Source organism: Hyperoodon ampullatus, assembly GCF_949752795.1.
Source record: "Hyperoodon ampullatus genome assembly, chromosome: 3".
Taxonomy (NCBI): domain Eukaryota; kingdom Metazoa; phylum Chordata; class Mammalia; order Artiodactyla; family Ziphiidae; genus Hyperoodon; species Hyperoodon ampullatus.
In genome coordinates, this window is record NC_136916.1 from 37,565,302 (window position 1) to 37,586,409 (window position 21,108).

Here is a 21,108-nt window from a genome sequence, read left to right on the forward strand (position 1 = left end):
TCACCCCTCTCTCGCTTCAGTAGCGCTGATCTTTCCGCGGTGCCCAGGGAAGCGCGCACCGCGCGCGGGGGCGGGGTCCGGGCTGGTGCAGGGCCCAAGGAGAAGTCCGGCCCCTCCCGGCCGCGCCTCCTCCCGGCGAGGCCCAATAGGGTGGCGGGCCCCGGCAGTCCCGCCCCGGCCCTGCCCGCTCAGCCCGCGCTTGGCAGGCCTCGTAGCCCGCCGCCAGGCAGCCGGGAGCAGTGGCCGGCGCTAGGATCTCGCCTACCCCGGTTCGTTCGCTCGCTCGCCAGCCAGTCCGACCCCCCACCCGCTCGGAATGGCTGGTTACCTGCGGGTTGTACGCTTGTTCTGTAGAACCTCCGGTTCCGGGCCGGCCTGGGCGCCGGCAGCCGTGACAGCCCCCAACTTGCAAGAGCAGCCGCGGCGCCACTGTGAGTGCCACGAGGAGGGTCCGGGCGGGGTGCGCGCCTGGCACCGCGACGTGGCGTCCTTCCGGGCGGGGACTAGCGAGCGCGACCCGGGACGCTCGCGAGCCGGGGACGGCGGGTTAGGGCACACAAAGAGCCGGCGGACGGGGACGTGCTCCCCTGACCCACCTTCCAGGCCGTGCCAGTCGCGGGGGGCGGGGGAAGGACTTGAAGGAAGGTGGCAACTGGTGGCCCGGGCGATGCCGGCCCTGCTGCCCCGCGCCCCCAGATTTTCCTGCAGGGGGTGCGGGGGGTATCCCGGGCTCGGAGGGTATTCTGCCCGCCCTGCGACCCTGGAGAGAGACAAAGCAACCGAGTGGGTGCTGGAGCGCCTGGCCCGCTCCACGCGAGTGAGGGAGGGTCTCGGCGCGGTCCCTGCTCAGACAAAGGAGGGGAAGGAGGAGGTATCCACTTCCCCTGCCTTCTCACCCGGGCGCGCAGTGATCCCTCCTCGCTGTCAGGCCCTCGTCAGCTATTTTTGGAGCCTTTTACGCGACAGATGGAGGAGTCTCCTTTTTATTTTAGCTTTGGACGCCCCCATTCTCCTTGTCGACGCATTTGAAGCTCCATCCTGGGGCCTCTCCTTGGCTTGACCTGCCTCTTCTCGCCAGCCCGCTCCTGAGCTGCTCCTTGGCCCTGCCCCGCTCACCCGACAGGGGAGACCCGGCAGCCGCGCCAAAATGTCACTTTCCCAAATCGTTCGTCACAGCTTCTGTGATACCCTTAGTTTCCTGCTTAGGAGAGAAGACAATAGTCTTAATAAGCAGGGCATAATAAGCAAGAGGTAGCCTGAACTTCCATTACCAAGGCAGGCTGCCAGGTCTGGCATTGGTCGGCCCCCTGGCTCTCCATCGCCAGCTACAAGAGACAGGGAACAATGTATGTCCCTTGACTCTGTCGAATGCCTGTTGCCACGGAAGCCCCTATCCTGACCTGGCCAGCAGCTCCCTGGAGTGAGGAGGAGGGGGTGGGGCCCAGGCAAGCTGGTCTTACTGCTAGAGTAGGTAATCTTTAACCTAGTGTGGAAGCAGCTGACCAGCGCTGAGAAGAGCCCCAGCACCCCACCTCCCCTTTCAAGGAGAAAGGGGCATTTCTGTTTTTCACATGGGATTTATCTCTAAGGAGTCGGCCCTGCAACTCGAGGTTCTAAGTGTCCCCAGGCCCCAAAAAAGTTTCCCATATGGTACCACCTTCAGCAAAATATGGTGGAAGTTAGATACATTCTCCAGTTCTCTCTTTTTTTTTTTTTTTTTTCCTGCACTGATGGTAAAAAAAGAAACAAAAAAACCCACACAAACAAGAAAAGCCCCTTTGAGGCCTGAATTTTGATAACACATGAAAAGAGCAATCAGTTTCAGGTCCTTCCGGAAGCCCCCAAGTGGGGTTGGTTATTAACGAGGAGAAGGCCTGGTGTTTGAGTTGGACATGAGACTGTACAATTGTGACCTCTGCTAGCTTGTTACTTGGCAACACTGCTGGAGACAGAATACTTGGCATTCCCCTTGATGACAAGGAAAGAATATGCTTTGGCTAAAATAACTCTTGTGTTTTTGCTGCCAGGTAATCCCCACATGTGTCTCCTTCTAGTTTTGCAACTCATAGGCCTCCAGCGACTGCTGGTGGTGGTTCTGATTAAGTTAGTTTGGGGCAGTGAGGGAGACAGCTCCGTGGGAGAATTATCTATCCTTCCTTGGCTCAACTCCTAGTCTGGGAACTTCTTCATTTCCTCACCCTGTCCCTTAACTTTTCACATCTTGGTGATTTGCCTGCACTCTTAGATTCCAGAGGAAATTATTTAGTGATTGTTCAGTTTTGCAGACCCACCAGTAGAGTTGTGTGTTCTCCACTGAGCCTTGTTTCATCCACATCAGATAAGACCACAGCTATCCCATCAGAGCTATTTTTGGGTGGTCGTGTTTAGGCCCAGTAGGTTTTGAGGAAAAGCCTCTAGAAAGGCTTGGGGCCTGCCTCCAGATCCTTTATGTGAGGCTGAGGCCTCTTTCACTGATTCCAGGATGGGGTGCTGGACACTGCTGTCTGATTACTGGAAGCCAGCCTCTGTGGCCTGCCCTGGAGTTTACACTTCTGTAAACCATGTTTAAAATGCCAGCGGATTGCAAATATTAACACATGATAAACTGTGAGCTACTCCAGGACAGGGAGCCCATTGACTGGCAGAGATGCCACCCATGTACATTTGTGATGGTCTGGTGCAGTTTTGTGGTGAGGACTCACTGGCCTCTGTGTGGTAATGCATCCCAGGATGGGGGAGGGGAGGGAGTACTTTTCATCCAAAGAGGAGGTTATGGCAGAGCAGTCCTTACCACAGATTGAACTGACCATAACTTGGCATTCATTCATGGATTCAACAAATATTGTGCTTCTACTCTGTGCCAGGCACTGTGCCAGGGATACTGGGGACAGAGCTGGGAATAAGAGTCAAAGATTTCTGCCCTATGGAACTTAAATTCTAATGTGGGGATGGACAGTAGACAAGAGCTAAGGAGAACAAATAAGCAAGGAAGGTGTGGGTGAAAGTTTGGGTAGGGCTGCCAGAAAAAACCCCACTGAATGAAGTACTGAGGGAGTGAAGGAAGCAGGCCATTTAGTGTTCAGGGGAAGAGAGGACTGCGGGTGCCAAGGTCCTGATGCAAGAGGGCACCTTTGCTTGTTGGAGAAGCAGAAAGTAAGGCTGGCTCAGAGTGCACGAAGGCGAGTGATGGGACATGAGGTCAGGCAGTGGAGGTCATGGGGGGCTTGTAGGCCATTTTTGAGGATTTTGGCCTTCTCTGAGTGAAAGAGGCGGCTTTGCAGGGTTTTGAGAGGAGTGTTGTGACCTGATTTACATTTTAACAGGAGCATTCTGGCTTCAGGGACCTGGTAGGAGGCCGTAGTCAGAATCTGGCAAGAGAGCATGGTGGCTTTGACCTTGGTGGCGGTACTGGCGTGGGTGGATTCTGGATGAATTTAGACGGAAGAGCCAGTAGAGTTTTTTTGATGGTTTTGATGTGGGTGTAAGAGAAAGGCAGGAGTGAAGGATGACACCAAAGAAAATACTAGAGCCTCTTCCAGAACTGCTGCCCTGCCCTCTTGAGCCCTTTGGAATTGGGGGCTTCCCCCCACATTCTTCTGGGCCATGCTGGCTGAGCAGCCTCTCTTCTGCTGACAGCAGCATGGGTAGGAATGTGATGAAAGCAGTTCAGTTAAGTAGACAGCGGGTGGAGGGGTGGCTGTCTTGGGAGGGACCTCTAGCCTGGAGGCTAGGTCTACTTACTTGAGGAGCAAGTAGATACTGAAACCGGGATGGTTTTGTTTTTGTTTTTTAATGTTTATATATTTGGTGGTGCCGGGTCTTAGTTGTGGCAGGCGGGCTCCTTAGTTCCGGCATGCAGGCTCCTTAGTTGTGGCATGCAAACTCTTAGTCACAGCATGCATGTGGGATCTAGTTCCCTGACCAGGGATCAAACCTGGGTCCCCTGCATTGGGAGCGTGGAGTCTTATCCACTGCATCACCAGGGAAGTCCCTGGGGATGGGTTTTAAAATCCTTACTTGGTGTTTGGTACTAGGAGTTGGCCTAATGGACCTCTTGTGACTGATGTAATTTCATCCCACACCCTGGCCAAGAGGACAGTGTTTGTGCAGCCTGTCATCTGAAGAGATCATGGTGGCTGTCCCTAGGAGGCCTTCAGGGAGGCCCAGCCACTGTTCTTTGAATTTCAGGTTACCTGTCACCTCTTGTCTCCCAGAGAGGGGCAGACGGTGTGGATGTCTCCACCATAGTGGCTAAACAACAGACAAGGTCTCAAACTCCGATGCCTTGGGGCACTCTGGAGGGCACGTGGCAGGCCTGGAATGGAACGAGGGGCTGCCCTCATACCAGCCCGTCCTTCATCCTTGCCAGGAGTGAGCATGGGCTCAGTGGGAGGAAGCGATTCATTCTTCAAGAGGGACTGGATTTTTATGTAAAATCTTCTCTCTTTTTTTTTTTTTTTTCTTTTGGTGGGGGAACTGGTTTAAATTAAACATTAAAGAATTTTAAAATTTCTTATTTTTTATTGTGGTAAAAAATGCATAACAAAAATTTCCATCTTAATCATTTTTATGTGTGCAGTTCAGCAGTGTAAAATACATTCACATTGTTGTTCAACGATCTCCGCAGCTTTTTCATCTTGCGGAACTGAAACTCTGTTCCCATTAAACAGCTACCCTTCCTCCTCTCCCCCCCAGCCCCTGGAAACCACCATTCTTCTTTCTGTTTCTATAATTTTGACCACTCTAGGTACTTCATGTAAGTGGAATCAGACAGTATTTGTTTTTTTGTGACTGGCTTGTTTCACTCAGCAGAATGCCCTCACGGTTCTTCCATGTTGTAGAGTGTGTCAGCATTCCTTCCTTTTTAAGGCTGAATAAGATCCCATTGTCTGTATATAGCACATTAAAAAAAAAAATTCAAGTTAAAATCTATTGACCTTCTGAGTAAGGTATAGGAATTGTGAAAAGCTTAGGTGATATAGTTATTAAATCCTTACATATTTAATACTGTTTCTAATTTATCATGAGTTATTTCCCAAAAATGTTAATCACAGCTGGATTGAAAAAGTATTTGGGTAATACATAAAGTGTCCGTAGGAGCAAGCACCCTAAGGTTTTATCATATGCTGATAGAGAATTGTTTTAGGTGTTACAGCTTATGAGGTCCACAGTTTGACTGAATGGGTTAAATAAGTCTCTGTTGCTGTTTAACTGCATTGTAATTACCAAAAGTAATAATGCATGTAATTAAAAATAACAGAGAAGCTTTTTTAATTAAAAGATCTTCTGCTCCAAAAATCACACAAAGTATTTGGGAAAGGTGGTGATGTTGTTTATATAAGTATACCACATTGTAAGTCTACTGGTGATCCAAAGGGAATTTGTCTTTGTGGAATTTGAAACAAAAGAACAAGCGGCAAAAGCTATTGAGGTAGGCCCAGATCCATCACTTAAACATGGAAGCACTTCCTTTTTTAGTTTCAAAGCAAGTACATCCATGTTGAAGTGGTGGGCAGCCCAGTTTTGGAAAAAAAACTTGGAATCATGAATATAGTTTAACTTTTTGGAGGAAAGTTTTTCTTAAACTTCCTAGGTTAGTTCCCAGAGTCCTATTCTCCTCTTGAAGTTCATATCACATTTTGTTTATCCATTCATCTGTTGGTGGACACTTGGGTTGCTTCCACCTCTTGGCTATTGTGAATAATTGTTATGAACATGGGTATACAAATATATTTTTGAGACCCTGCTTTTAATTATTTTTTAATTTTTTTGAGGAACCATCATACTGTTTTCCATAGTGGCTGCACCATTTTACATTCTCACCAGCAATGCACAAGGGTTCCAGTTTCTTTACATCCTCACCAACATTTGTTACTTTATGTTTTTTGGGCTTTTGTTTTTTGGGTTTTGTTTTTTGTGTGTGTGTGTAGTACGCGGGCCTCTCACTGTTGTGGCCTCTCCCGTTGCGGAGCTCCGGACGTGCAGGCTCAGCGGCCATGGCTCAGGGGCCCAGCCGCTCCGCGGCATGTGGGATCTTCCCGGACTGGGGCACGAACCCGCGTCCCCTGCATCGGCAGGCGGACCCTCAACCACTGCACAACCAGGGAAGCCCTTTGGGTTTTTTTGATAGTAGCTATCCTAATGGGCGTGAAGTGGTATCTCCTTGCGGTTTTGATTTGCATTTCCCTAATGATTAGTGACGTTGAACATCTTTTTATGAGCATATTGACCATTTTTGGAGAAATATCTATTCAAGTCCTTTGCCCATTTATTAATCAGGTTATTTGTTTTTTTGTTGTTATTGAAATTGCCTGATTTTTAAGCCTTGGTCACCAATCAACATTAAAAAAAAACCTACGACCTGGGCCAAACAAAATGAGCCTCTGCTGCTATGACTCACATCACTGCCCCCAGTCCCCAGCTCCTCTGGGAAGTTGCTTTGAGGGAGGCTGCACACCTGACTTTGATAACAGCGCTGCTTGCTCTCTCCATTACTGATAGGTTTTCCCTTTCATACTCACTCTTTGAGGACAGGCATTGTTGTGTTTAGGTGTTTCAGGAAGGGGTGCTTACCCTTAGCACCTGGTTGTAAATAAGTGGGTCCTGTGGTCTCTGAGGGTTTGACACCTGCATACACAGCTGGGAAGGCTGCCTGCTATGATCTTGATATTGAGCTCCCCCATCGAGGAGTGTGGTGTCCAAAGACACCAGCTGCTGTGCCTGAAGCCCAAAGCTTGAGCAGAGCCCAGGCTGAGGCTGAACCCTTTAGGACTGGCCCCAAATGGATCTCTACTTAGGGAACTTGATTACTGCAGGCTTGGTATCTTAAAAAAAAAAAATTGATTGGCTCTCATCACATTAACTCATAGAAGATGCTCCTAAAAACTAAGCTAGCTCGCAACAGCCCAACAGACTTTCTGCAGGTCCTAAAGCTCTTTCCACTCAAGCTTTAGACCAGAAATGCTGAAGGAATTTAGTAGCTTGGGTCCAAAGTCCCCACTGCATCTTGGGAGGAGCTGAAGCAGTGTCAGCCGTGTCCACCATGTTTTCTGGGGAATGAAATATTTTGAGTCTGTGTTTGCTTTCTGCTTCTCTACATATGGCCCACAAGGGCGTCCAGAGGCTGCACTTGAGCCAGGGCCCTGGGACACAGGTGAGGCCTATCCTGACCCTGACACCCGCCATGCTTCCTGGGTCTCATTTTTCTTCCCTTTTAGATTAAGAAAAAAAAAATCTGTTTGCACATCTTTGGAAAGTGAGTCATTCTGCTGCACATAATTCACCTTTATCTTAGCGGGTCGGGATGTCATCATGAGTCATGGCAGTGGTGTGTTTCGTAGGACAGTGATGTGTTTGGGGTCTTTTGGGCTTTGGTCCCTTTTGTTTTCATGAGCCTAGGTAGCCATGCTTCTTCATTTTTCTAGGCCTGCTTTTCACAGGCTTCTGTCCCTTGCTGTCAGCCTAGCAGATGTCACTTGGGGTTTTCATCCTGTCCCCTCTTCTGATTTGCTGTGTCTAATCTTTGGTGAGGTGAAAGACCCATAGCTACATCTGTAAGGATTGTGTGTAACATAAGACTAAATGGGCCCTAAGTAAGGGCTGAGCAGGGCCCCTTTGGGGACAGGGCCCTGCTTTTATCTGGGGTTCAGCAGATGGTGACACTTCCTGGGGTGACTGAGGCAGGGTTGTAGGTTTCACATAGATCTTGTTGCCGTGCTCTGCAGCTGCTGTTTCTTCCAAGGCTGTGGCCAGAGGCACATGCTGGTGCTTGGGTGCCCCTGCTGCAGGTTAAGGGTCAATAAGCCTCACCCACTGCAGCCTGCACTGATAAATTGGACGGGCCCTTTTTTTTTTTTTCTTTGCGGTACGCGGGCCTCTCACTGTTGTGGTCTCTCCCGTTGCGGAGCACAGGCTCCGGACGCGCAGGCTCAGCGGCCATGGCTCACGGGCCCAGCCGCTCCACGGCATGTGGGATCCTCCTGGACCGGGGCACGAACCCACGTCCCCCGCATCGGCAGGCGGACTCTCAACCACCGCGCCACCAGGGAAGCCCAAGGACGGGCCATTTTCTTTCTTTTTTGGGGGGCCGTGCCCCACAGCATGTGGGATCTTAGTTCCCTGACCAGGGGTCGAGCACGTACCTCCTGCATTGGAAGCACGGAGTCATAACCACTGGACCTCCAGGGAAGTCCCGTGGACGATTTTCTTGAGTTTTGTTTGGAATTCACTTCCCAGACTGTTGGTTTTTCTCATGAGTCAGACTTTCCTTGAAGAGCCTCCACCATCTCCTGTTTCCTCCTCCACCATCTCCCTGGGCCTGGATCAGTCACTCGTCCAGTCCTTTGATGCATCTCTGGAAGGACTGGCGGACCTGAGCCTGCATGGATCAGGGCTTCTGCATTCCATTCCCAGGTGCCCATCAAGGAAGGTGTGGATCTTCCTGGATCTGCTGTTTTCAAGCTGTGTGAGCTTTGGCAGTGAGCTGACAACCTCTCTGAGCCTTAATTTCCTCACATTTAAAGTGGAGATAATGATACAGTAAGTCCCTTACATATGAATGAGTTCCGTTCAGAGAGCGCGTTCCTAAGTCCGATTTTTCATAAGTCCAACAAAGTTAGCCTAGGTACCCAACTAACAAAATCGGCTCTCTAGTTCTGTAATGTAATAGGTTTATAATACTTTTCACACAAATAATACATAAAAAACAAACACAAAAAATAAAGAAAACATTTTTAATCTTGCAGTACAGTACCTTGAAAAGTACGGTAGTACAGTACAACAGCTGACGTCCAGGGGCTGGCATCGAGTGAACAGGCAAGAAGTTACTGACTGGAGGAGGGAGAGGAGGTGGGAGATGGTAGAGCTGAAGGATCGTCAGCAACAGGAGACGGAGGGCGAGCTGCAGTTTCACTCATTCACATCCTGGGCTTGAAATAAAGATACTGCACTACTGCACTCTATACAGTACTGTACAGTAAAGTACACAAAAGCACACCCACTTGTAGAGGGTGTGAGCATGTGGCAATGTACACCAGACACATGAGCTAACTTACGTGATTGGACATGCAAATGCACGTTCGCCTCTTTGTAAGTTCACAACTTGAAGGTTCGTATGTAGGGGACTTACTGTACTCCCCTTGGGAGTGGTTCAGAGGATTAAATGTGAAGGGTATTATACACCCTCAGGCCCATGGGAGGTGATCTATACAGTTTCCCTGCTCACTTCATGTTAGTCAGGCTCTCAGGTTGCAAGCAACAGTTAGAGGAAGTTTTTGGAAGGACACAGGGTAGCTCATAGAATTGCAGGGATTGGACAAGAGGGAATTCTGGGCTGCCCTGGGGAACTGGGTGGCAGCAGCCGAAGGCAACCTCTGCCCGGCTTGCTGCTTGACAAGGTGACCCCAGCTGGCTCTCATTCTCTGTGTTGGTCTCCTCTGCTGTCAGGTTCCAGGGGAAAGGATCTGACTGGCCAGGCTGGCATCTGGCTAGTCCCAGCTGGCCAGACTCAGTGGGGGATCCAGCTCCCCCGGGTGGTCTCGGAGCTGCTCCTGCAGGAGGGGGAGTGAATGCTGGGCAGCTGGGCCCTGGCTGACACTCCTCCCTCCATGGTGAGGGGTGGGTCTGGCCGGAGAGGAGAGGGGCTCCCCCACCAGCCTCCCCAGGGGTGTGATGTGCTATGTGTGTCTGGTCCTAGATGCCGACAAGAGGATCAAGGTGGCGAAGCCAGTGGTGGAGATGGACGGCGATGAGATGACCCGTATTATCTGGCAGTTCATCAAGGAGAAGGTAGTTCCCTCCCGAAGCGGGCGGCCTTTCACATGGCCGGCTGGGCTCAGTGTTCGGTCCCCACTTTGGGTCCCCAGTGTTCACCCGTCACCCTGGTGGGCAGGAGCAGTCCTGTTTTTCCCCTTCCGTCCACCCTGCTGTCATGTCCAAGCCACTCATGGCTCTTATGACGTCAGGCAGGGGACTGTCCTCAGCCATCTGTGTCACGTTCTCGTGCCAAAGCCAGCATGTTTTTTAAAATGTGTGCAGATTCAAGCCTGACACTGTATCATGTCGTTTTTTTGTTTTTTCAAACAAACTCGTGTTTCAGCATGAGTTGACTATCCTTCGGGAGTTTCTTCTTTTCTTTTTATCAATTTATTTTTTATTGGAGTATAGTTGAATGTGTCATCTTGATCTCCTACATTCCTATGTGCTTCCTTGAGGGAGTGAGAGAAGAACAGGGCCGGAATGTGGGGGGACCACATCATTAACCTTTCCTTAGCGGTTCAAGGATGTCATCGCGAGTCATGGCGTGGGGTCTGTTGGAGGACAGTGATATGTTTGAGCCACCATGGCAGACGGTTCCCAGGGTGGCTACTTGGCTTCTCTGAAGTTGCTGTGGGCTGGGTCTGCCTGGGAGAGCACATTGTCCATGTGCCTGTCCTCAAGAAGAAGGTTGAGAATCACCACTTCTGAGTGGGGAAGAAGAGGGAACCCGCTGTATAGAGAACCCTAGATGCACTTGGAGTTGGGGTTTGGCTGAATTGATGGGCCACCGCAGGGGGGTGTGGTCCACGCTAGGGGATGAGCCCTCCGAGGGGCTGCAGCCTAGTCTGCCGGCCTCTCTCCAGAGCCCGGCCTCTTGCCAGCTTTGGCCAGCCCACCGCTGGCCTTTCCTCTTCCACGCCCTGATGGGGTGTCCCCTGCCACCATCCCCACATGCCCCTGAGTCACAGTCATCTGGGCTGATGCCAGGCCCCGGCCGTCTGTCTCTAGCTCATCCTGCCCCATGTGGACGTCCAGCTCAAGTATTTTGACCTGGGGCTCCCAAACCGTGACCAGACCAATGATCAGGTCACCATCGACTCCGCGCTGGCCACCCAGAAGTACAGTGTGGCTGTCAAGTGTGCCACCATCACCCCTGACGAGGCCCGTGTGGAAGGTGCGAGGGGCATGGGGGCGGGCGGCTGGGACAGTGGGGGCTGGGACGTGACCCTGGTCTCCCTGCGAATGCCCAGCACACAGCAGAGCCTCCAAGGTCCCTGTGGAGGAGGCTGGGGAGGGGAGGTTGAGGGCTGGCCTAGGTTCCACAGTTGGGGGTGGCAAAGCTGGGGCCAGGGTCTGTGTCCCCTGCTCCCAGGCTGGTGGTGTTTCTGCTGTACCGTGTGGCTCTGGCCAGTGTGGGTGTCACCGGTCACAGAGAGGAGAAGGAGGAAGCTGATGCTGACACTGTCACAGTGAGGACAGCCTCTTTGGGCAGCCTGCCCCCTCTGGCCTCCTGGACTGCTTTGCAGGCAGGTTTACAGAGAGACTCTGGGGCCACCTCTGTCCAGGGCAGTGCTGGGTGTCAGGCCTGTGTCCTTCAGAGCCTCGGAACGTCCTCGAGTCCCGCCACTGTCTTGGCACTGCAGGTCTGCCCTCTGCCTCTGTGGCTGTGGAGCGGTCTCAGAGCAGTGCCCCACCAGGCTTGGATTGGCTACTGGTCCTCGGTTCTGGGGGTTGTTCTCGAGGGTTCCATGAAATGGCACCAGTGTGTGGGTAAAGGATCCGGGTTTGGGAAATTCAAGAAAGGGTGGTTTCAGAACTTGCAGAGTTCTGTCTCCCCATTTCCTGCAGTATGAGGGGCCTGAAGGAAACCTTCAAGACACATCTCCAGACTCTGCAGGCCTCCTCCTGTCATGCAGGTTGTTCCCGACTTTAGGGTATGGAATCATTTTAGTGCTAAGCTCTTTCAGCTGGTTTTCTTTTATTTCTCCTGAACCCTGGGATTCATACATCCCCACTTTATGGACAAGGAAGTAGAAGGTCACAGTCTTAGTAATTTAGGCTGAACCCGGTGGTGAGTGGCAGCACTGGGGCTAGAACTAGAGCATCTGGAGTGAGGCCATACACTGCCAGGTTCATCAGACAGCTACGTCCAAGTGTGATGTGGGAATAATAATAACTGACAGAGGGGACTTCCCTGGTGGTCCAGTGGCTAAGACTCCATGCTCCCAATGCAGGGGGCCCAGGTTCAATCCCTGGTCAGGGAACTAGATCCCACATGCATGCCACAACTAAAGATCCTGCATGCTGCAACTGAAGATCCTGCATGTGGCAATGAAGATCCCACGTGCCACAACTAAGATCCGGTGCAGCCAAAAAAAAAAAAAGTGTATATATATATATATATATATATATATATATATAATATAAATATAAATAAAATAACTGACAGAGGCCTTACCATGTGCCAGCCACTGTTCTAGGTACTTTACACATGCATGCATTTAATCCTCACAACAACCCAAAAGGCCAGGTGTTTTATCAACAATTTCATTTTATGGCTTAAGTTCAGCCACTTGCCTAAGGCTGACAGTCAGAGGTGGTGCCACAGCTGGACGTTGAAGCCAGGAAATCTGATTCGGGAGCCCATGTGCACACTCTAGACTCTGCTGCTGCTTCCCCGCAGACGATTTTTAGGACCCCCATCTGGATGTGTTCTTGCTTGGGGTTCAAATTCTGGTTGGAAGGTGGGGGCTGCAGTGGGGCCACTTCATCTTTGTCCTCATAGAGTTCAAGCTGAAGAAGATGTGGAAGAGTCCCAATGGAACCATCCGGAACATCCTCGGGGGGACTGTCTTCCGGGAGCCCATCATCTGCAAAAACATCCCACGCCTCGTCCCTGGCTGGACCAAGCCCATCACCATTGGCAGGCACGCCCACGGCGACCAGGTCGGCCACAGTTGGGGTGGGGCTCCAAGGGCCTGGGTCCTGCATCTGGAGCACTTGGTCTGAGCCATCCTCTCACCTCTGCAGTACAAGGCCACAGACTTTGTGGCTGACCGGGCCGGCACATTCAAGATCGTCTTCACCCCAAAGGACGGCAGTGGAGCTAAGGAGTGGGAGGTGTACAGCTTCCCCGCCGGTGGCGTGGGCATGGGCATGTACAACACGGATGAGGTGAGCAGCGGCTCCCCGGCTCCCTCCCCCACAGCTGTCTCTCTGTCTCCAGCCACATCTGGTTGGTGGTTCTGACTAGTCCTGCATCGGTGGCCTGAAGGTCTGAGGCCTGAGAGCAAATGCATCTTAGGTGTGTTCCGAGGCCCCTGCGGTGGGCCCGGTGTGGAGGACTGTCCCACTCCTGCCCAGCCAGGCGCTCGTGCTCCCCACCATTCCTGCACTCCCTCTCGGGTGTGTCCTTGGGGGCATATTGGTTGTCAGCTCTGGGCTTACAGCGAACTGGGTAAGCACTTCTTCCCCTCCCTACCCCCATCTCTTGGCTTTCCTTTCCTGTGTGGTTGGGCTCATTCTCAGACTGTGAAGAAATGGCCACCAGTAGCTCCAGGCTTATCGCTGCCAGCCTGGCTACGCTATCAGAAAAGAGCCCCGCTTTTTTTTTTTTTTTGGCTGCGCTGTGGCATTCAGGATCTTAGTTCCCGGACCAGGGATCGAACCCGTGCCCCCTGCAGTGGAAGTGTGGAGTCTTAACCACTGGACCACCAGGGAAGTCCCGGAAAAGAGCCTTTTTGCTCATGATTCCAGCAAAAGTACAGGCCTGGGTCACATGGCCATCTCTGAGCCAATCATGGAGGCCCAGGGGAGGAAGGGCTCTGATTAGATAAGCCCAGGACACACTATCAAGTCTAGAGATGGGCAGGTGGGCTGAGGGCATTAGCCCCACCCCAGCCATATGGTCTAAGAAGTGGGGCGGGTGGTAGCTTTCCAAAGCAGTTGGTGGGGCTACTTCCTCCCAGAAATTGGGAGGGGGATGCTGGGCCAGTAGAAACAACAGATGCTCACTCCAGGGAGGCTGGGTTAACCCCAGCTGCCTGCGAGGGTCCTGTGGAGGGAAGGGATGCTGTTCCCAGGGCCTGGGCCCACCCTGGGGGACCACACCAGGGACCTCTCTCTGACCTCTCTCTCCCTGCAGTCCATCTCGGGTTTTGCACACAGCTGCTTCCAGTATGCCATCCAGAAGAAGTGGCCACTCTACATGAGCACCAAGAACACCATTCTGAAAGCCTATGACGGGCGCTTCAAGGACATCTTCCAGGAGATCTTTGAGAAGTAATGGCCTTTCCCTTTAATACTTCTCAGGGACGCCATGGCCCTTCTTCCCTGTCCCCTCAGCCGCCCTTACCCACCCAGGGAGATGGCTGTCCCAGTGCACCTGTCTCAGCTCTGAGGCTCAGGGAGGGATCCCCAACCTGTCAGCCTCCCGCCCTCTCCCCACAACAGGCCCTTTTGCTCCCAGGCACTACAAGACCGAGTTCGACAAGAATAAGATCTGGTACGAGCACCGCCTCATTGACGACATGGTGGCTCAGGTCCTCAAGTCTTCGGGCGGCTTTGTGTGGGCCTGCAAGAACTACGACGGAGACGTGCAGTCAGACATCCTGGCCCAAGGTACGCTGGCAGCACCTGCTCCGTGCGGGGATGGACTGTTGTTTTTCCCCAGCTGGGGGGATTTTCTCCTTTGGGGAGAACACTTCTCTAGCGGAGCAGCAGGACTGGGGCTTGCCTGCTCATTCCAGGGTCTCCTGTGGGCAGCAGGGACCAGGGGCTCCCTGGAGTTTGAGTGAGGAAGGATCCTAAGTTAGCTTTGGACTGGGGTATTACTAAGGCTGCCATTCCAGAGGAAGGAGGACGTAGGAATTCAGGTCCTAAAGGGCTAGATGTGTCAGCCCCGAGGTGGTTCCTGTCCATGAAAGGGCCAAGTGACTCTGCTTGGCTCCAGGTTTGGACTAGGTTTGGCTCTAGTAGAAAAAGGGGAGTAAGCACAACCGGATGCTCTTTAAATTACGGAGAATTTGTTTTGCACAGTAAACCTTTTGGATGTCGGAGAATACTGGGGATGATGGCAAACCCCCAGGCCCCAGAGCATCCTGAAACACAAGTTGGGGTGCAGCAGAAAGCCTGCGTGAAGCCGTTAGAGAAGAACAGAAAGAAATAGCCCAGTTGTATTGGGAATGAGAGCAGGAAGGATAGTGGGAGGAGGCAACATGTATCCATAGCGAGTGGAAGAGAAACCAGGCTCTGTGAGGGGGGGCGAGGTCTAGCTCCTGATAAGGAGAAACGTGAAGCCCACGCCAGGTTGTGATGAAAAGGCAGAGGGTCTCAGTGCTTTATAAAAACTTTTGACTTTATTTTGAAAAGTTTGGTGTGATCCTCTCACTAGAACAATTCCCATCTAGGATGGGAGCATGAAAAGCCCTAGCAGACAAGAGAAAGGCATGAAAGTTACCCTTAAGTGCATGAAGATTGGTGAGTGTGAAGGTCCCAGGTGCAAATGGAGAAGGGATTCCCCCTTCCTCTGCCCCAGCAGCAAAAAGTCTTACACAAATAATTTTCCTCCAGAAGTTGCCCACTTTTTCTTTCTTGGGCATTCAGAATTCTTATTTTGGTGCTGTGGGGTGCTTTTGAAAACTAGGAGACCTTGGCCACAGAAAAGGTTGACATCTGGAATTTGGGAAAACTTGGAAATAAATCACAAAGCTTTAAAGTGGCCTGAAAGAGCAGATAAAGTGATCACTGTGAAACAGCTGGCTGCAGGCTTTATTCTTTCTGCTTGAATGAGCCTCCTGGTCACCAGCCAGGGTGGGTGGGCAGAATTTGGGGGGATCTTATGCCCTGGGGGGGCCATAGACTCTGGGGCACCTGGAGGTAGGGGATGCAGAATTATGCTAACAGGCTGATGACAGCCACCTCTGAGTGCCCCTCTGCCCTGTACTGGGCCCTGGAGACCTAGGACAAGGGTAGACAAGCCTGAAACAGTCTCTGTTCTCCCAGTTATAGGTGGGGGTGGGTGGAGACATAGCAAGGAAGCAGCTACAACAGCAGGAGGGCAGGTGGGCTCAACCCCAGTGGCCCGAGGAAAGGTGCCGGCACCGAGAGGTCTTCCTACTCTGCAGGCTTTGGCTCCCTTGGCCTGATGACGTCCGTGCTGATCTGCCCGGATGGGAAGACCGTTGAGGCTGAGGCTGCTCATGGGACGGTCACCCGCCACTATCGGGAGCACCAGAAGGTGAGCGCGAGGACCGTGGCCACGTGTCCATCTGCCCCCGGGGCCCGAGCCCACTGGCCCTGAGGGCTGGGAGCACGGGCCTGGTCCTGTCAGTCTAGAGGTGGGCAGCTGTGTCCAGGTGGCCCTCTTGTTGGCTGGTTGGCTCTTCATCCCCCTGCGACCTCTTCCCCCAGGGCCGGCCTACCAGCACCAACCCTATCGCTAGCATCTTTGCCTGGACGCGTGGCCTGGAGCACCGGGGGAAGTTGGACGGAAACCAGGACCTGATCAGGTGAGTGCAGAGGGAGGGCCTGAGCTGGATCTGGGCAGCTGGATCTGGGCCCTGGCTCCACACAGCTGGGGTCTCGCTCCGCCCTGTTCCCTGCAGGTTTGCCCAGACCCTGGAGAAGGTGTGCGTCGAGACAGTGGAGAGTGGAGCCATGACCAAGGACCTGGCGGGCTGTATCCATGGCCTCAGCAAGTGGGTGGCCTGGGGTAGAGGGCAGGGCTGGCCTTCTGGGACCTCGGGGTCAGGTGGAAAGAAGCCCAGGGTCCTTCTTAGAGGCCTCCTCCTGAGTTAACTTAGCTGCTGGGGGCAGGACAGGTCCATGGCCTGGGGGATGGCTCGGGCCAGCCTCCGCACACCAGGCATAGCGAGTGGGTCCCCATCCCTGAGGCTAGTTGCTCAGAATGTTTCCATCCCCTGCTGCACCCGTCTCCCAGCTTCTCCCCAGAGAGCTGGTACCTAGTTGCCCACTCACCTGGAAAAGCAAAGACAGGCCTTACTGGGTTCCTGCCGAGTTTCCTGTGGCCTTTTGACCATTGGCTCCAGGTGCCTCTGGCCTGTAGACCTCCCCATGACTGCACGAGGGGGCTGCCGTCCGGATGCCTGAGCTCAGACTCTGCCCTGGGAGGGCCCGGCCGGAGCGGCCCTCACGTGCAGGTGCTCTCTTGGCAGTGTGAAGCTGAACGAGCACTTCCTGAACACCTCGGACTTCCTGGACACCATCAAGAGCAACCTGGACAAAGCTCTGGGCCAGCAGTAGCGGGGTGGGAGCGCTGCTGGCTGCCGTGGCGGCCGGGCTGGGGCCGAGCGGGTGGCCACAGGTCCCCCTCAACCCCGACACGCCCCGCAGCGGAGGGTGAGCCTCACAACCCCTCTTTGGAGGCCTTTCTAGGGGACACTCTTTTTTATAAGCAAGATGTTTTTAAAAGTATCTGTGTGTTTCCCCTCATGGTGACATGAGGCAGGAACAGTGTGTTTTACCTCAGCCAGTGGTATGTTTTGCATACTGTAATTTATATTGCCCTCGGAACACATGGTGCCATATTTAGCTACTAAAAAGCTCTTCACAAAACAGTCTGCTGTGTTTGTCCCTGAGGGGGAGGAGGCAGCTGGGGCCTAGAGGCAGAAGCCCTCAAAGGGCTGGCGGATTCCCCCAGGGGCTGACCGGGGTGCCTTGGGCCACAGCAGGCCTCTGTGCAGTCAGGGGGCCGCTGGGGGGAGGGGACCGGGCAGAAGGCCTGTGGGTTCCCTGGACTTTCCTAGCACGATCTGGCTTCTGTATCCTCTTTTCCATTTTGAGATTGTCACTTCCGATAGAGTACGGTTATATTTTTATTTGTCTTTGATTGATAGTTTTAACTTTCTAAACGTGCCCAGACCTCTTTATTTGCCTGTTTCTCAGTCCTCAAACAGGTCCCACACAGTGGCCACCTCAGTTCTCTTCCCCACGGCTGCCTGGGACTCGGGCCTGGGCCTGTGAGTGGAGCCCCCATGTGGTCCAGGCTAGTGAGTCCCAGACTTGGGTTCTTCTTCACCATTCTGTGGCAAAAGAATGGAAAAGTAAGTTTATAAAGTTGCTATAAAGCTAAACAGATCCAACTTAAAGGGCTATCCTTTATTCAGGGATTATGTTCTACTTTTGGTGTTAAAATGTCCTAGGGAAGAGTTGTCTTTTTTTTTTTTGGGGGGGGGCCGCATGGCTTGCCGGGTCTTAGTTGCCTGACCAGGATCTGCAGTGAAAGCGCGGAGTCCTAACCATTGGACCGCCAGGGAATTCCCGACTTGTGTCATCTTGACTTGAGAAAATAAATATTTGGCAACCCAAAGTCCATTTCCCAAATTTGGGTGGGCTCTCATGTATTCTGAAACCCAATAGCTGGGAGCCTTGGTAGCTCTGAGATGGGCTCCAGCTGCCCACCTCCACTGACAGCCACCTTCTGTGCTAAGACCACTCTTCCTCAGTAATCACTGGACTCCCGGCGCTCTAGGAGGAAAAGCTGGCGTGCTGACTCTGGCTGGCCCAACTCCTTGGGGGAAGCTCAAGGTTTCCGGCCCCTTCCTCCCCATCAGTAACGAAGGGCTGGCAGCTCCCCAGAAGGCACAGCCTCTGAAGCCCAGTCTGGCATCGGGAGCTGGCTTCTGTCCTGGTGGCCTGTTGGTGTTGGGAAGCGGGCTTTTTCTCTTCGAGTGGTGGGAATTCTGGGGCCTTGACCTGCGCCCCTTTCTCACGGGCTTGGAGCTCTGCAGGTGGCCATTCTAGTGCAAAGGATGGGCTGGGGCTCCTCTGGGCCCCCAGAGAGGGAAGCCTTGTAGGGAGCTCCTTCTGAGGGAGGGGTGAGGACCAGGTCCCCAAGAACCATGGAAAGAAGCACTCGCAGTCACCTCACTAAAGAATATTCATTTATTTATAATTATTGCTAAGTAAACTTCTCTTTTAAACAGGAACATAAAAACACAGTAGGGCTTTGCACAAGTGGAATTTCTAAACAGTTGGTTTGTATACACGTCAAAATAAGTTAGAATGGAATTTGTCCAGGAGTTTCCAAGTCACCCGCGAGGCTGCACGCCTCTTTTGAAAAGGTTGGGGTGGGGTGGGGGGTGAGGACCGGAGCCTTGCCAAGACCACCGCCCACCCAGCTCCAATTGTGAGTTGTGCTGCTTCCTTCTCTCAGCCTTGCCCAGGTCCAAGGCACAGGGCAGGGGGGGCGTTCAAGTATCGAACCTCGCAGAGGGCTGGTGCTGATGGCGGGGCTGCGGGCAGAGAGGAGAGCCCCACCCTGGGGGCCAGACCTTCTCTCATGGGTTTCCAAGACCAAGGCCACTGCACTGGCAGGGAAGAGGAGGAAGAGGAGGTACAGGGTTCTTTTTGGTACCAGGGGAGAAAGAAGTTGTGGGAAGAGGTAGTTTGCGGGGGATGATGCTTCTGCTCAGCAGGAGAAAATGTCTTCTACAGTGACGGGGTCACTGCCACCTGAGGGTCATCATGGCGGGCACCTGGGAGGCTGGGGGGCCTCGGGGTCTGGAGAGCCACAGTCGGGGCGAGGCTCCCGTGAGCCCCAGCCCTCTTATTTGCTGCTTAGCATGAACTCTAGCAGAGAAGGAAGGGGCACCTGGCTGCCTGATCCCGAGGCTACCTCGTCCTCCCCTCCGTCCTGATCTCAGCCACCCTGAGGCCTGGCTTGGTCCTTCACTAAGGATACAGCCTTGGGGGCACCTCCCTCCCCAGCTGCTCCCCGCTTCCTGGTTTCTGGGCTGAAGCTGGTGGCTTCACCTCCTGTGCCTCTGGGAATGGCCTTGCCTGCTCCCCTCCACGGAGGCCGCGGGGGGCGAGTGGGTGGGCGTCTGGGTGCCCCAGCATTCCTGAATGTGCTCTTTCACAGCCCTGGGCCTGCAGTCTTCAGTTCCGGGGCAGGAGCTGGCGCGGGGACCGAGGAGATGAGAGCGGGCTGGCGAGGGAGCGAACCGTGAGCTGAGCAGGGGCGGCAGCCCGTGCTGCTGCTCTGGGTGGTGCAGAGCAAGTCACTAGCCGGAGGGGCTGGGAGAGGGTGGACGGCCTGCCGGGCTCTGCCGCCTCCTGCCTCTCGCCTTGGCCTCCGGAGGCTTCCTGCCAGCAGCTGAAGCCCCAGGGCCAGACCGACAGTGCCCTCCGAGCCCGAGTCCCGCCAGGGCAGGCCACGCTGCTCTTGGTTGGGGAGGCACAAAGCACGCACAGCACACAAGAAAGCTTCCGCTGGCAAAAAGAAAATGATCTCCATCAGAAAAGATAACAGGTGACACAGTTGGAAAGGAGAAAAATAAATTACCTTCAAAATACCCCCCTTTGCTCAAAAAACCATTTTTTTTCCCCTCTATGGTCTTCATTTTCCTTTTTAAATACGTTGCTCTTCCTGGGACCCTGCTGACTCTTGGCTGTCCCCATCCTCAAAATGGATACTTATTAGACCTTAAATAAGAGGAAAACTCCAGGCTCCCACCCCTACATAGGCCCTCCTTGGCCTCCTTGAGGACAGCCCCTCTTGGTCCCCAACGACCTCGTCACCGGTCCCCTCGCTCAAGGGGCCTCCATCTGTCTTTGTTAGTGTGTGTCTGATGCAAGGCATGTCCTGGCTTTGTCGGGGGACCCTGGGGTGGTGCCCCACTTCGAGACAGAACTGGATAACAGTTTGCTGAAATCCACTTTAGGGACGCCCACTTCCAAACAGGGCTGTAAGATGGGAGCCTTCTGGGGGTCGGCTGGAGAGGACGGTAGCTGGGGGTTGGGCTACACCCCGCTTTCCTAAGGCCAGGACCAGGCCACATGCACACCTGGCTGGAGGAGAGAGCGGGAGTCACCAGGAGGTAGAAGGCAGAGGGCCCTGCCTGGCTGTCCATGGACAGGGTGGGGGAATGGGCTCTGGGCCTGAGCTTTTCACAGCCCAGGGGCCGGTGGGGGGTAAGGGTGGGGGGCAAGGCTGACCAGGACAGGAGCTCAAACATCCCTAGAGGCAGGAGAGGGTCCAGAGGAGAAACAAGACATGGCTCAAGAGATCTCCCTCCAGTGACAGGACCCCCAAGGAGCCATCAGGATGGCCCTGCCCATACGGGCCGCCCCAGCTCTGCTGGGCCTGGAGAGACTTGAGAACCTATGCCCTTGTGACCTGTCCCCAGACGGCCCCCATCTGCATTTCTCCCACAGCAGCAGGCCAAGGAGACCCAGACCTGGGCCTCCCGAGTTACCCTTCTTTCCCTAGGATGCCTGGCGCCTGTGCCTGGTTCACAGCTGAGGCCAGTAGTACAGTCTCCATTTGGTCTACAAGTCCCTAGTGGTGCAAACGACTGAGTGGGAGGGAGGGCTCAGGACAGTGGGGCA

General features: G+C 53.5%; 1 protein-coding gene across 1 annotated transcript; it reads left to right on the top strand.

Moving 5' to 3' along the window:
* Window positions 1–316: 316 nt before the first annotated feature.
* On the top strand, window positions 317–17,150 carry IDH2 (isocitrate dehydrogenase (NADP(+)) 2; the record flags this gene model as incomplete). The annotated part of the gene is made up of 11 exons (XM_079700644.1): window positions 317–431; window positions 9,695–9,786; window positions 10,765–10,930; window positions 12,542–12,702; window positions 12,787–12,930; window positions 13,901–14,037; window positions 14,225–14,376; window positions 15,882–15,994; window positions 16,168–16,265; window positions 16,362–16,454; window positions 16,932–17,150. 11 exons carry the CDS (start codon window positions 317–319, stop codon window positions 17,017–17,019), a joined length of 1,359 nt encoding a protein of 452 aa, XP_079556770.1. The 3' UTR covers window positions 17,020–17,150.
* Window positions 17,151–21,108: the final 3,958 nt, after the last annotated feature.